Source organism: Diutina rugosa (genome assembly GCF_008704595.1).
Source record: "Diutina rugosa strain CBS 613 chromosome Unknown scaffold3_size541584, whole genome shotgun sequence".
Classification (NCBI taxonomy): Eukaryota; Fungi; Ascomycota; class Pichiomycetes; order Serinales; family Debaryomycetaceae; genus Diutina; species Diutina rugosa.
In genome coordinates this window covers 349751-365537 of record NW_022995077.1, presented here as the reverse complement: position 1 = coordinate 365537, position 15787 = coordinate 349751, and the positions used below count along the sequence as shown (strand labels likewise).

General features: G+C 49.7%; 5 protein-coding genes across 5 annotated transcripts; 4 read left to right on the top strand and 1 right to left on the bottom strand. All coding sequences in view use genetic code 12, as the record gives it.

Moving 5' to 3' along the window:
- Nucleotides 1–11: 11 nt before the first annotated feature.
- On the bottom strand, nt 12–2987 carry PRP22 (DEAH-box ATP-dependent RNA helicase; the record flags this gene model as incomplete). The annotated part of the gene is made up of 1 exon (XM_034159102.1): nt 12–2987. The coding sequence occupies one exon, from the start codon at nt 2985–2987 to the stop codon at nt 12–14; it is 2976 nt and encodes a 991-aa protein (XP_034014479.1).
- Nucleotides 2988–3505: 518 nt separating this feature from the next.
- RPN5 (proteasome regulatory particle lid subunit) lies at nt 3506–4843 on the top strand (the record flags this gene model as incomplete). Its single annotated transcript, XM_034159101.1, has 1 exon — nt 3506–4843. One exon carries the CDS (start codon nt 3506–3508, stop codon nt 4841–4843), a length of 1338 nt encoding a protein of 445 aa, XP_034014478.1.
- Nucleotides 4844–5232: 389 nt separating this feature from the next.
- SEC26 (coatomer subunit beta) lies at nt 5233–8079 on the top strand (the record flags this gene model as incomplete). Its single annotated transcript, XM_034159100.1, has 1 exon — nt 5233–8079. The coding sequence occupies one exon, from the start codon at nt 5233–5235 to the stop codon at nt 8077–8079; it is 2847 nt and encodes a 948-aa protein (XP_034014477.1).
- Nucleotides 8080–9057: 978 nt separating this feature from the next.
- On the top strand, nt 9058–10434 carry LAT1 (dihydrolipoyllysine-residue acetyltransferase; the record flags this gene model as incomplete). The annotated part of the gene is made up of 1 exon (XM_034159098.1): nt 9058–10434. One exon carries the CDS (start codon nt 9058–9060, stop codon nt 10432–10434), a length of 1377 nt encoding a protein of 458 aa, XP_034014476.1.
- Nucleotides 10435–11842: 1408 nt separating this feature from the next.
- On the top strand, nt 11843–14932 carry DIURU_000808 (uncharacterized protein; the record flags this gene model as incomplete). The annotated part of the gene is made up of 1 exon (XM_034159097.1): nt 11843–14932. One exon carries the CDS (start codon nt 11843–11845, stop codon nt 14930–14932), a length of 3090 nt encoding a protein of 1029 aa, XP_034014475.1.
- Nucleotides 14933–15787: the final 855 nt, after the last annotated feature.

Genomic DNA, 15787 nt, shown 5'->3' with positions numbered 1-15787 from the left:
TTAATTTCTATCTACGGGTCGCGGGCCATCTTCTTGGCCCGAGCTTGGTACTGGTTCTGGAGTCTCCAATCTCCCCCTCGTCCTAATTCAACCAATTTCTCTGACCGCTTCTTCATTGCTAGCGTCTTAGCATCAGTCTCCCCAAAGTAGTGAGGGGCCGCTTGCACGAGCCATTTGGGATTAACTTCGGTAACCACTTGCATGTACTCTCTTGTGGTGAGTAAAAGCAGGTGGTAGACAACGTATTCGGGACGCTTAGTATAGAGACACGACAGCGGGTGGATGGCAACGGGAGTGTCGGTGGATAGTGTCTTATACCCTTCAACGCGATCTCTCCGAGCCAGGTGTTTGAAGAAACCTGCCGCTATCACCTGGCGTACCCGGTCAAGATTCAGTCCACACGACACTATCAGTTGGTCACTGCGGTTCATGATTGTGGCCAATTGTTTCCGTACTTCGAGTGCCCGCTTCATACTCCGCTCTTGGATATAATTATCCCGACACCACTTCCCACTCCGATTGCTTAACTCCCACCCGCGATACACGTTGAGCAAAGTCAAATGGTCCAGTTGCAGGTGGTGGAAACGTTGCTTTCTTCTGTCAGCGTCAGCTTCGTGCTCCTTAGGCCGATACCAAATCGACTGCACGGAGAGCATAGCGATAATCAGCATTACTTCTTGAGAGCACAGGAACGGTTCTTGAGACAGTAAAATAAGCGTTTTAGCAAGCATAGGGTCCATAGGAAATTCAGCCATTGATCTCCCTAAAGGAGTAAGGAAACCCTCATCATTTAACGCCCCTAAAGTGTAGAGATCCCTCAACGCCACCAACATTGCCAGCTTGGGCGGCGGATCCATGAAATCGAATCCTAGTAAATCGTTTATCCCCATCGCTTTAAGCATCAAAATGGTGTGACTGAGGTTCTGTCGTTGGATCTCAGGGGTAGTGGTGGCCTTCATCTCACGCTCGTAAGCCTTTTCAGTGTATAGTCTGTAGCACTTACCCGGAGCGGTACGACCAGCACGACCCGACCGTTGATTAGCCTGTGCCTGAGAGATTGGCACCACTTTAAGGGTGTCCATACCGAGACGAGCGTCGTAGGCATTCAATTTAACGAACCCAGAGTCTACCACATACCGGATACCATCAATGGTAATTGAGGTTTCAGCGATATTTGTCGCCACAACCACTTTTCGAGTACCTTTGGGAGCAGCCTCAAACACTTTCCGTTGCATCTCTGGAGGCAATGCTGCGTACATAGGAAGCACGATGAGGGGAGACACCAGATCGCCTAGAACTTTAACCCGCTCGAAGAGAGCCAGACAACAGGCGTCAATCTCGTCTTGACCGGTGAGAAATACGAGAATGTCCCCTCCCAACGGCTCCAGTAAATGGATTTGCATCACGGAGTCAAGTACCAGGGCCACGTAATCAACCTCAGGCTGAGCGGTGTACATCGTTTCCACCGGGAAAGTACGCCCAGGGATGTTAAGTACGGGGCAGTCGCCAAAGTAATGCAGAAACTTAGCCAGATCAAGGGTGGCCGAGGTACAAATAACGCGTAAATTGGGATTGGCCTTGGCGGCTTGTTTGACAAGGGCAAAAAGGATATCGGTAGCCACTGTACGCTCGTGGGCTTCATCCAACATGATCACCAGGTATTTCGACATGGTTGCGTCCAGCAATGCTTCTCGTTGAAGCATACCATCCGTCATATACTTGATGCGGGTACGGGAGCTAGTGACGTCCTCAAACCGCACGTAGTACCCGACTTCTTCTCCCAATTTAACCCCCATTTCTTCAGCAACACGAGCGGCCACCGTCGAAGCTGCTACTCGCCGGGGCTGTGTAATACCAATCATACGGTTAGCTCCCGCCATACCTTCTTCATAAAGATACTGAACGATCTGAGTGGTTTTACCTGACCCAGTCTCCCCTACCACCACCACAAACTGGTTGTCTCGAATAGTATCGACGATTTGCTGGCGCATCGCATATACCGGAAGCTGCTTCCTGGCCTCCGCCATGGATAAAAGCGCCGGTTTAGCATAATTTATCTCTGTTTGTTGTTTGCGCCACTGACTGATGACATCGGCAGCTTTATCTTTATTTTGTTCCCGGTATTCCTGAGCGAATTTAGAGCCAGTGGCAGCCACTTGGGCAAGAGTACCCTCAGGCTGGGACTTTTGTACAGAAGGTACAACCACAGTTTCGATATTTTGGTTCTCCAAAAACTTGGGAATATCCTCCTTGATATGAACGTCAATTTCAGGTTCGTCAACAGCTTCATCAGCAACATCGGGATCATCAAGTTCAGGGTAGTCCTTAGCCAGCGCCACCCCCGCTGCAATCAACTGTCTGATTTCCCACCGTTCTGGTGACGTTAGCCGGCGACGTTTCGGTTCAGGTGTATGGGTGGTGTCTCGTCCTCTATCCTCCTCCAATTCCTCAATACCAGTGACTTGGTCAATGTTCTTCATCAGAAGGCTGATCTTGGGGGACATAGCCAAAATCTTAACAAACACCTGTTGGCCAGTCTTGACTACCAACTCAGGAGAAGAGATACGTCGAACACTTAGCTGTGAGATGTGGGCTAAGCCTGATTTCTTTCCGTCAAGTTTCACAAAGGCGCCATACGGAACGATATTAGAGACAACTCCCTGTACAATTGATCCAGCACGAAGTTCTGGTTTCCGGTCACGTTCCCTATTGCGGTCTCCATTCTGTGATGGTTTAGTCAAGGCCTTGAGAGCCGCCGGTGGTCGCGTATTAGGTAGTGATAGACTGGAAGCTGGCGCATATAGTGAGTAACACCCACTAATAAACTCTTGCGGGAAATCCTCGCCACCGTTAGCTGCTGCCAACTTTTTGAACAGCTCTAGACTCAGCAGCTGTGAAAGAAGCAGATGGATAAACCCCGATAGAGTGCCATCATCATCGACTCCGAGATGTTTGGCGATGAGGGGCTTAAGTGCAGCAGGGTCCATCAACGGAAGATCAAATCGTTCGGAGATGTCAGGACAGAACTTAGACTTGAAGGGGAATCGTCAGATAATGATAAACAGATTGCTGCGTAAATGCACTGGATTTTGGGATGTGGTCTCAAGGTAATGCAGTCATTGATAGTGCGACTACTTCGGATTATGCATTTGGTCTTCACTTATGGTAGTACAAATAACTTGAAATCAACAGTGAGTAATCGTAGTTTTGGGTTATTATAGTCAAGAAATAGGAACCTCTTGTGCTGTCAAGAAGTATTCACAGTCGGAAGACCTGTTGATCACGAACCTTATATCAAATTCCAGAGACAATGGGAATATTACGACGAGCAGAATAGTGAGTGATGCTATTTACATTCGGTAAAGAGCTCATAGGCCGGACGTTTCATTATTCTAGTGGAGTCATATGATCTCAACATACTCAAATATGTCTGCCTCAAAGCAGTGAGCGGCGCCGGGACAGCCTCACTTGACAAAAGGTTTGCCACCAGTGCGCACCCACCACCATGTCCAGAGAAGACCCTATCAAGGCGGAAAAGGACCTTCTGGCCCTCCTCGACAAGCAATTCCCCGAAATCGAGAAGCTTCCTTACAAGGAAGGGGTGGAAAAGCTTCTTCAGCTCGAGAAGCAGACGCGACAAGCGCTGGACGTGCTTTCGTCGAAGCGGGTGCTTAAACAAATCGCCACCATCCTCATCGACAACAACGACTGGGACTACTTGGATGAGCTCATCGTGTCGCTTTCAAAGAAACATGGTCAGCTCAAGCTGTCGATCCAGGAGTTCATCCAGACCATCATTGCCCGTTTGTCGGAATTGGACGACACGAACAAGAAGCAAGTGGAAACTAAGATCAAGGTGATTGAAACTATCCGCACTGTCACCGACAAGAAGATCTTCGTTGAAGTGGAGCGGGCTCAGGTTCTGCGTATCTTGGCCGAGATCTACCTCAACCAATTCAAGGACTTGGACAAAGCGGTCGACATCTTATGCGACTTGCAAGTGGAAACTTACTCGATGATGAACTTCTCGGACAAGATCGAATACATCTTGGAGCAGATTGATTTGACTCTTCAAAAGGGTGACTACGCTCAAGCTAAGGTGTTGCTGCGTAAGATCATGCTTAAGCTGCTTAAGCTGTACCCTGAGTTCAAGAAGACTTACTTGCAGTACTTGATCCGCATACTGACTCACGAATACGACTACTTGAGCACCGTCCAACATGCTCTCATGTTGCTTGACCTTGAAGCGCTGCCGGAGTTGGCTGTGCTGGTGGTCTACTACATCATTCTTGCTAAACACAACCCTGAACAGCATGACTTGATTCTCAAGATCAAGCTCAACCCTCACGTTACCAAACTGGTGTCGCTGCACGTGTTCCACTTACTCGAGCTTTTCACCACCGATGAATTGATTCACTGGCACGACATTAACCGCGACTACGCTGACGAGTTTGCCAAGCTGGAAATTTTCAAGGATGAAACCAACTTCAAGAATTTGCAAAAGCGGATCATTGAACACAACTTGCGTACCATCAACAAATACTACACCCAAATTCAATTGCCGCGGTTGGCAGAGTTATTGCAATTACTGGTGGACGATCTGGAACAATACGTCCTGGAATTGGTGAACCTGGGCATGATTAGCGCCAAGATCAACCGCCCCGAGGGCATCATCCGCTTCAGCGCCCCTGGCACTTCGCTGAAGGCTCTGGACCTGAGCCGCATCAATGATACCTTGAATAGCTGGTGTCACAATGTTGACAAGTTGTTGGAGGAGATTGACTCCATTGGTCACTTGATCAACAAGGAAGAAATGATGCATGGCATCAAGCAAAAGGCCTAGTCCACTAATGAATAGTAAGAAACGACAAATTAACATCTAAGGCAATTGAATTCAATGATGTAGACTCAAATTAATTGCAAACGACACGTATAATCTTGGTCTTTGTTATGATAGATTTTTAGCACTGTTCATGGTTATGTGAACACAGACGCGGTGGTGAGTGCTAATATTCTCGACGAATCTAGGCTCTAAAAATCGTGATGAAACTAGATAGTCAATTAATGAAATCAATATACTGCAACCCAAAAAAGAATACTTTGATATGGAAAGTTTTTATCTCTACTGTCTGTTAATCGTTTCATGGTGTTTTTTTCCGACACGTTCGCTGGAGCGGGTCGCCGCGCCAAATCGACACGTAATTTTCAGTCTCACCAACGAGCACCTGGAGTATGAGTGGGTACACCCTAGTTTATGAGCCCAACTCGGCGACCAAGACGCTGGTGCATGAGTTCAAGCAGTTGTTGGAGAAGGGGAAGGATGACGTCAAGATCGACACGATGAAGCGCATCCTTGTCGCCATCATCAACGGTGACCCCATGCCCGACTTGTTGATGCACATCATCCGATTTGTCATGCCCCTGAAGAACAAGGAGCTCAAGAAGCTCTTGTACTTCTACTGGGAAGTGTGTCCCAAGATGGACGAACACGGCAAGATGCGCCACGAAATGATCTTGGTGTGCAATGCTATCCAACGCGATTTGCAACACCCTAACGAATACATCCGCGGGAATACTTTGCGCTACCTTAACAAATTGAAGGAACCCGAGTTGTTGGAAACGTTGGTGCCTAACGTCAGACAGTGCCTCGACCACCGCCACGCCTACGTGCGCAAGAACGCCGTGTTTGCGTTGTACCTGATCTACAAGGTGCTGGACCATCTCTGTCCCGATGCCGACGAAGTCATCTACCAATTCTTGGCTGACGAATTCGACTCGGTGTGCAAGCGTAACGCGTTTGTTTGCCTTGGTGACCTCAACCGGGAGATGGCTCTCGCCTACATTCAAGCTAACATTGGTGTCATTGAAACCCTAGACCCTTTGATCCAATTGGCGTTCATTGAGTTCATCAAGCGAGACGCCTTGGCTAACCCCAGTCTCAAGACTCAATACACTCAGCTCGTCGAAGAAATGGTGGAACTGCTGCCGCTGAACGTGGTGGTGTACGAAGCTTCCACCACTCTCTCGCAATTGACGTCGCTGCCGCTGGCGGTGTTGTTGTCTGCCACTAAGTTTGTCGAATTGGCCACTAAGGAAGCCGACAACAACGTCAAGATCATTCTGTTGCTGCGCATTGACGATCTTAATCGCGAGTACCCTGGCGTCATCAACGAATTGGCGCTTGAAATCTTGCGCGTGTTGCTGACTCAGGACATTGATGTCCGTCGTCAAGCTCTTGACGTCGCTCTTAAGTTGGTCACCCTGAGAAACGTCGAAGACATCGTCAAGCTCCTCAAGAAGGAATTGGAAAAGCTGTCGGTGGCTACCGAAGACAAGACCGCCGAATACCGCCAACTTTTGATCAACGCCATCCATCAATTGGCCATCAAGTTCGTTGAAGTGGCTACTAACGTCATTGACTTGTTGTTGGATCTGATGAGCGATCTTAACACCGCCGCTGCTTACGAAGTTATCGTCTTTGTTAAAGAAGTCGTTGAAAAGTTCCCCAACTTGCGTCAAGGCATTGTTCACCGCTTGATCCAAACGTTGCCCTCGGTGAAGCTGGGTAAGGTGTTGCGCGGGTCATTGTGGATCATCGGTGAATACACTTTGGAAGAAAAGCTCGTTCAAGAAGCGTGGAAGTTCATCCGTGGCCTGGTAGGCGAAGTTCCCATTTTGGCGTCGTTCCGCAAGCATAAGGAAGAAGATGAGAACAAGAATGACGACCAAGAGGAAGGTGCTACTCCCAAACCCACTAAGAAGCCCGTTGTGCTTCCTGATGGTACTTACGCCACCGAACTGGCATTCCTGGCGGAAACTAAAGACGTCAACGAGGACCAAGATGCTCACCGTATTCGTCACCTTATTCTCAAGGGCGACTATCACCTTGCCGCGGTGTTATCGCTGACTCTCGTCAAGCTTGTGCTTAGACTTGAGCAATTGGGCACCAAGGAACCGGTGCTCAATGGTCTCATCGCTGAAGCGCTTTTGATCATGGTCCTGATCGTTCGTGTCGGTGAGAGCCCTCACGTGGAAAAGCGGATCGACGAAGACTCCGCCGACCGCATCTTGCTGTATGTGCGCATTTTGACTGACGATGACGCTCGCGACCAAAAGATTCTCGAAGAAACTTTCTTAAACGACACTCGCGATGCTTACGCCGGTCAAGTTCAAGAGCAGGAGATCAAGAAGGCGGCTGCTGTGGCACAAGACTTACAAGATAATGCTGAACAAGTTGATGATGCTATTACCTTCAGACAATTTGTTTCCAACGGCAAGCGGAACCAAGGCTTGCTGGACGACTTAGCATTGAATCTGTCGTCGCTGGCAAAGAAGGATGACTTGAGCTCGCGTCTTAACAAGATCATCCCCTTGACCGGTTACTCTGACCCTATTTACGCTGAAGCGTACATCAAGGTGCACCAATACGACGTGGTGCTCGAAGTGTTGTTGGTGAACCAAACTACCAACACTTTGCGCAATTTGCTGGTTGAACTTGCCACCTTGGGTGACCTCAAGGTGGTGGACAAGCCGGTGACGGCGAACATTGGTCCCCATGGGTTCTACAAAATGCTGGCCACCGTCAAGGTGACGCTGGCGGACACGGGTATTTTGTTCGGGAACATCGTCTACGACGGGCTGCACTCGGACGACTCGACGATCGTCATTTTGAACGATATCCACATCGACATTATGGACTACATCAAGCCTGCCACTTGTTCGGAACTGCAGTTCCGCAAGATGTGGAACGAGTTCGAATGGGAAAACAAGATCACCATCAAGCTGCCGATCAAGTCGCTCAAGGAATACTTGGAAAAGTTAATGTCCGGCACCAATATGAACTGTCTCACTCCTGGGGCGGTGATTGGCGAAGAGTGCCAATTCTTGCTGGCGAACTTGTACCTGCGGTCCACCTTTGGTGAAGACGCGTTGGCCAACGTGTGCATTGAGATGAAGGATAACGGTCCCATCATTGGGCATGTCCGGATCCGGGCCAAGGGTCAAGGGCTTGCCTTGTCCTTGGGTGACCGTGTGAACGCCATCTCCAAGGGTACCCACTCGGGCGATGCTGTGGCGTAGTGATGATATAAAATTTGTATGAATATAAACTTAGTTATTGTATTCGGGCAATGCGCTAGGCGAGGGGCTACTATCAGTGGTTGGTCCTGTACGAGGCCCATTGAAGGAACTAATCTCGTAATTTCCCGTATGAATAGATCAATCAAAACAATTCAACTGATTACAAAATGCTTTCGTGGCTTTATTCTTCAAATATAGCTCACCTTAATGGTATGGATGTGTACTGCTTCCCCTCTTCGCGCTCGCTTCCCCACTTGACGCGTGCCAACATCTCTATGCACTGATACCAATCGCCTGAGGCTGCTAGTCCTGCCAACGCGGGACCCGGCTTGAGCCTTAATATGTAAACCCTGTGGCGAGTTTCCACTGGCGAGTATAAAGTTTGAACGCGTACAAGAACGTGAAGAGTGGATAAAGAGAAAATATTTCGGTACTTTCACCTAAAATAACAATCACAAATTAATATCTTGCCCAACATAATACAAATGTCGTGATTATTATCTCAGAGCTGGTCGTCCACCGGGTTTCGGGGTCTCAAGCCCGTTGAGCAGTGGTGGTTCCTTCATCGCCCGGGACAGGTCCCCACGCGCTCGGCCATTAACTGCCGCTGACACCCACTCTGGATGTTTGCCACCCGCCCCCACCATCGATTCCACGACGATAGAAACCAGATAATCGGCTACTTGAATAGCTGATCAATTGTTCACCCTAAATCCCAGTCACCGTAGCTATTTGCCTAATGTTTTTAATTCCCATCCCATCCCACCCCACCGGGAGTTGCCGCCGCACGCTGCCACCCGTGCAGGCCATGGACAATTCTTTCCCGAGAGGGGTTTTTCACATATATATCAACCACTGTCACTAAACGCTCTGTGCCCTGTGACAAATTTCCAGACTCTGGCCGTGGGGAATTGATACAAACGACTGGTATACTTCGCAACACAGAGGATGCTTAGAGTGATTCGTGCACCGCAAGTTATGGCACCCCGGGCCCGGGTGGTTGCTCAGTCGTTAAGATTGTCCTTCAGAGGCTACGCCAACTGGCCCGAACACACCGTGATCAACATGCCGGCGTTATCGCCCACCATGACCCAGGGGGGGATCGCTCTGTGGCTGGTGAAGCCCGGCGACGAATTGCAACCCGGGCAACTGATTGCTGAAATCGAAACCGACAAGGCCACCATGGACTTTGAATTCCAAGAAGAAGGGTACATGGCCCAGATCTTGCTTGGCGACGGGACCAAGGACATCCCCGTGGGTAAGCCTATTGCTGTCTACGTCGAAAACAAGGACGACGTCGACGCGTTCAAGGACTTTAAGCCCGAAGACGCTGCCGATGCCGACCAGCTGGCCGCTGAAGCTGGCAACGCCGCTCCTAAGGAAGAACCTAAGCAAGAAGAACAACCTAAGCAACAAGAAGCTCCCGCCAAGAAGCTGACTTCGTCGAAGAAGCTGCCCACTTTGGCTTCGGGCGACCGCATCAGAGCGTCGCCTTTGGCTAAGCTGATTGCCCTCGAAAAGGGTATTGCTTTGGCTGGCGTCAAGGGTTCCGGCCCCGACGGCAGAATTTTGGCTAAGGACCTTGAAGGCTTGGCCAAGAAGGCTCCTGCTGCTGGTGGCGCCGCTGCTGCCACCGGTGCTCCCGCCGCTAACGACTACGAAGACATCGAAATCACCTCGATGAGAAAGACTATCGGTCTGAGACTTCTCGCTTCGACCCAAAACGCTCCTACCTACATTGTGTCGTCGACCATCTCCGTCAACAAGCTCCTCAAGTTGCGTGCTCTGTTGAACGCGTCGGCTTCCGACCGTTACAAGTTGCTGGTAAACGACTTGTTGATTAAGGCCGTGGCCGTGGCTGCCACTAGAGTCCCCGACGTCAACGCCTCGTGGTTGGGTGACCAAGGCGTCATCCGTCGTTACAAGAACGCCGACGTGCTGGTGGCGGTGGCTACTCCTACTGGTCTCATCACCCCCATTGTCTTTGGCGCCAACCAAATCGGGTTGTCGGAAATCTCCCACAAGATGAAGGACTTGGGTAAGCGGGCCAAGGACGGCAAGTTGCAACCTCAAGAATTCCAAGGTGGTACTATTTGCATCTCTAACTTGGGTATGAACCACGCCGTGACCATGTTCACCTCGATCATCAACCCTCCCCAACTGGCCATTCTTGCCATTGGTACCACCGAAAAGAAGGCGGTGCCCTCGAGTGCCAGTGAACACGGCTTCATCTTCGATGACGTCATGACCATCACCGGTACCTTCGACCACCGTGTCATCGACGGTGCTCTTGGTGGTGAATACATGAAGGAATTGAAGAGAGTTGTGGAAAACCCCTTGGAAATGTTGGTTTAGTGTAATAGATGTAATGAATGACTGGACGACGACAACAACAATTGATAATTCAACTTTATGATTGAAAATGGTTCTCACTCACCATCACGTAACCTCGCTTCAGAGAACTAAAAATAAGTCATGGGCACACATCGCGCGTGTTAACTCCCAGATCTACCATTTGCTAAAGTCACCAATATCAGTTTTCATTTGATCAGTTTTATGATCCAGCCGCTTTCTCCACGCAAAAGTTTGTTTTCTTTTTTTCTAAATTTCACCTTATTGTTTTCTGAATGGCTGGGCACATATCCTATGGCTTGAGGCATATTTCCTCCCGGAGAACCCTCGGATAAAGGGAATATTGACGCTCAAGTGAGCACCTCTAAGCATTGCCTCAGTGCAATCTTTTTCGCGGTATCTTAGAAACGGAAGTAATCCAGCGATTGGTCTACGACAACGGAACACCGCAAAAGCAATGCAGGATTCTCCTCACCCACGTGAAAATGGTACATAGCGTAAACGGTACCACCCGACATTTATCGATATACCCCAGATGATAATGACGTACCCCGGACTGGGTGGTTTTGGTTTGTAGCGGCTTATCCCCTTCGGCGTTTAGACCTCTGGGTGCGATCCGCACCATTTTTGACAACAGAGTCATTCTCATGCATTTCGGTAGGCTGCATAATCACCCCCTCCTCTGCAATTACCGCCTCCCCCCCACCCGCACTTGCCGCTTAACCCCATGGAGATCCGACGTAGGGCTCTTGGCTCGCCACCTTTATTGCCTGTAGTCGAGTTATGCTTTTGTGGAATTTCGCCCTTAGAACCAGTGCAGGCCTGCTTTCCATGCATCGAACTAATCCCCGTCGAATTTGTGGCCTCACGCACAACATGTAATTTCGGAGGTCGACTCCGTGTTTTGTTAGCCGCCTCACGACATCTTGTGTATCTCCACAAACGCAAACGTGGAGGGTCGAGCGCATGATGGAAGCTACCCCGGCTAGCGTTGCCTGGGTGACTCCGGCGTAGCAGCGAAGACGTCTTTAATTCTCGCTTCGCGTGCTTGCGGCGATTGCGACGGAGACGCACTTCCGATTTAGGTCGATGTAAGTTATGTACCGAGGGTGTGTAGCCGAATTATAGGTCCATGTTTTCGTAGTCTATATGATAGTTTATTGTAGATAACTTCTAAAAGTGGTGGGGGGAGCCGTCAGTGGTGTAAACTTAGGTGTCCCCGGAACACCGGTTATGCCGTGATTAGTTGCCTAGAGGGGGTTTGAGGGGACTATCTGCCCTGCACACAGGAATACATCTATGATTACACACTAAAAGGTCTTCACCCCCCACACTCGTATGTGTATATAGCTTAACCCCGAACCAAACTTTTCTGCTCATTTGGGACCCTATTTGTCCACTCGCAAGTTCCATGGAATCAGGCACCCTGATGTTACTGCCACTCACTCGCCCCCGGTCCCAGCTGCTGGTGCTCCCGACTTTCTCCCCGCCCCCGCCGCCCGCCGCTAACGATCATCAGCATAACCCTGCCTCCCCCAAGCTGGGGTCAGTCTCCCATGACCCCCAGTCGAGACTGCTGCTTGCCGAGCTTAAGGTGTTAGCCGATGGCCAGGTGATGAAAGTACAAAAGAGCCGCCAGCGACGGATCCACCTGTGTGTCTACTGCCACTCGAAGAAGATCAAGTGTCTGCGGGACCAGCCCGTGTGCCGCAAATGTGAACAGATCGGCATCGAGTGCAAGTATTTTATCAATGAACGCGTCAGCCGGGGCGGCAAGAAGAGTGCCCGGCGCCAGCTGGCGGTGTCCGACGGCCTGGGTCTGGAGCTGGCTCCCTCGGTCCAGCTGTCGGTGGCGGTGCCCTCGGCCCAGCAGGCCCACCCCGACATGCCGCTGGACCTGGTGTCGTCGATTCCGAGCGACGCAGGCGTCACTCTGGACGGGTCGGCTTTGGCGAAGCTGCCGACGATGAAACAGGAAGACCACCATTTCGCCAAGGAGCCGCTGCCGCCAATCTCGGAACTTCCGTTCTTCTCGTTTATGGCCACCCCTGAACTGAGCGGTCCCGCGTCAAACCCCGCTAACGGCGTCGATAAACGTGGTGTCATCGGTACCCCGCAGATGACGACGTTACAGATCCCCATCATGAACCAACTGCTGAATAATATGACTAATAACTACTTCAAGACCAACTACTCCCAGGCTCCCAACGAAGAAGGTTTTGCGTTTAATCTCGCCTCGTTTGCGTTCCTGGGCGAGTTCAATCTGCCTCTGGAGGCGCAGGCGCCACCAGCGCCCCAGCCACCAACGCTGGCCCCTACTCTGAATCCACAACCGTCGTCGAAGCTGTCAGGTACTAATAAGGACTCGCTGTACTTTAATCGCGGTGTCAACAACTTCTTTGACCTGGCTCCGGGTACGGTGGCTCAAGTGCCTCAGGCAGCAGCTCCATCAGCACCGTTGCTGAGCTCATTGAACCCTTATCTGCTGAACCCAGCGACCCTGGTTAACTACCTTTACGGTTCCAATACTAATTACCGCAACGATAACTTGGTGGATGAACTCAATGACTACCTCCCCATCCTGGCGGAGCGGCTGCGAGAGCTTGTTGATCGTTACGTGAACCTGGTCCATATCTTGCTTCCGATTGTTGCCAACCTTGACGCCTTTTGCCAGGAGCACGAGCGTTATTGGCGGCTTCAAGCGAGAAATACGCGGAGTCTGCGGGCGCTGCTGCTGGTGGGACTGCTGCCGGGAGACAGCGACGAGTTCAACTACCTTGAATTCTACTCGCTCTACTTCCCCATCATGTACGCGCTGACGATCCTGGAGTTTGAAGAGTATGACAATTTGTTGCTCAACCAGGACATCGACAAATACCTCAAAGCGTTCAACAAGGTGTGTCAATATTATAACTACCCTCACGGGCTCAAGACGATCGGATTGCTCCTTGGTAATGTCATCATTCAACTGACCCTGCCTAACCCTCTGACAATGGAAATGCTGCAAATCATCCGGTACGCTAAGTTCTTGCAGTTGCACAAAGACCCTGAAATTACCCTTCGCATCGGTAATCCAGAAGTAGTTAAGTTCCGTCGTTTGCTCTGGTGGGTTATCTTTGGTCTCGATGCTCTTACATCACATAATTTCTGTCTCCCTCCCGTTTGCCGTATGGATGATTTTAATGTGAGAATGCCTGAGGATGAGGAAGAATCGATTAACGCTCTCGGCATTAAGGAAAAGCGGCTCAACCTCGGTATACTTCTGATGAATGTTAAATTTACCTATGATCGTATATTGCTGGAACTTGTCTACCATTTGCACAATGGGCTTTCATCAAACATTACCCTGTCACAAGTGAATGACATCAAGGACATGATTTTGAGCCTTTTTCGTCACATCCACAATCTGGTATACCGCATGAATCAGTCTATTAAGCTCCACCCTCCTGAAACCGTCCATGAAATGAACTTGATCAATTTCTTAACCAATCACCTGTGGCTGTTTGTTGATAGAGCTACTATGTTGCTTCATAAGAAGATTCTTATGGGTGATGTCCAGAAACGTGATTATGCTGGAGGTCTCTTCGCTGACCTGCCTCAATCCCTTGTGGGTGGAGGTGCAAACTCGAAGGACCTGTCATCATCGCAACTGGCACTTCTGCTTTCGAAGTACGAGGACACATTTGGTCACTTGGCCGAGGCAAATATCATCAAGAACTTCAACAACAGTCTGATACTGCAACTCAAATTCAACCAGCAGGAAGACTTCACTTATGAGAACATGCACAACAACTTGATTCCACTGATATTGCACAACCTTAATGACTTCCTCAAGTATAACGATTTTATCAAGTTTGGCCGGTACAATTGGTACGTGAAGCGGACGATCCCCCTTGACCTGATCATCCTCATGTTTGTCATCATTGCGGTGAAGTTCAAGTATGAGTTTATGCAAATGGCGGAACTTTGTGTCTACGTGAAACTCATCAATAAGGCGCTTTTCATTCTCAACCGGAAATGGTTCAAGAACGAAAAGTACAAGCGGATGTTGCTGCTTACGAACTTGACGTGGGAGTACATTTTGAAGCGCTATCAAGTGTTGCCACTCATCCTGCAATTCAACGACACCCACAAGTTGGGTGATTTGAGTGAATACTATGATTTTAGTGTCACGAGCTATCTCAACTTAAACGAGTTGTTTGACGTCATGGATGTGCCTCAGCCGACATTACCACCAACATTTGGGTTTAATGGGTCAAAGTATGGCATGATCCAACTGGACCGTAACGTTGACCCCGAGAACTTAATGCCCGTGATGCAAGCGAACCAGCTTGCCCGAATCATCCCGTTGCTGCTAGACGTGAAGGCAGAATTGAGCCAGCTCAATGAGAAGATCTACTACGACTTGCGCAACAACTTTGTCGATATCAACGACTACTGTGCGTTCTACACCAGCTTAGAACACATTTTGCACGAATTGATGGATTACATAAATCTGTGACGAATGCCGTCGATTCAAACCGTGTGGTCATTTTTTGACCACCGCCCTATTTATTTTGTATCTATATACGAAAACATGTTACTTTTTATGTCCAGTATACAACGTCCCAAGGCTATTGTGGGGTGGCTCTTGGTGGTGGGTGTGTAGATCCGTACGATTCGAGGAAGCCCCCCTCATGAGGCTCGTAACCGAGTGATAGTACCACAAACACCAATTAGTAAGGGCGATAGCGCCAAGGGACCTGAAAATTGAGCAACTATATCGTTGGAACCAAACGTCGTTTTCAGATAGGCAACGATTAGTAATTGCCAACCCTTGCGACTCAATTGAAGCTTACGGGCGTCAATCTAGTGGCTCTAGATGGTCCCCTCTTTCTCAAAGTTCAGATTCGGAAACCCCGCGATCGCCAGGCCCCGACTCCGCGTTAATGTTGCTAAATGCAACTATGTTAAATAAGGCACACACCCCCCCACCAATCGCTAATGCCGGCAATCCCATATCCGAGGGGGAAGGTCCTAGTGTAATGGCAACTTAATTACAAATCGCTTACTCATTGTTATATAGGAGAGGGGGTCACCGTAATTGAGCCCGTGAAAAGCGGCTTTTCTCGAACGTCGCTAGCGTGTGAGGAGACCCACCTTCGGCGTTTACTAACACCAAGACCTGCACTGGTCACTGGGACAATTACGACTAAGTGGCATAAGCGATGAACCGTTACGGAGCTAATTGCCCTTTCAAGGGCGCAGCGGCGCAACTCGGTCGGTGGAACCGATTCCGTGCTTGCGAGGTCTCGGGCGGTTTACGTCACCGTGCAGAGGGCCGACTTTTGGGCCAAAATTATATAAGACCTGTTCA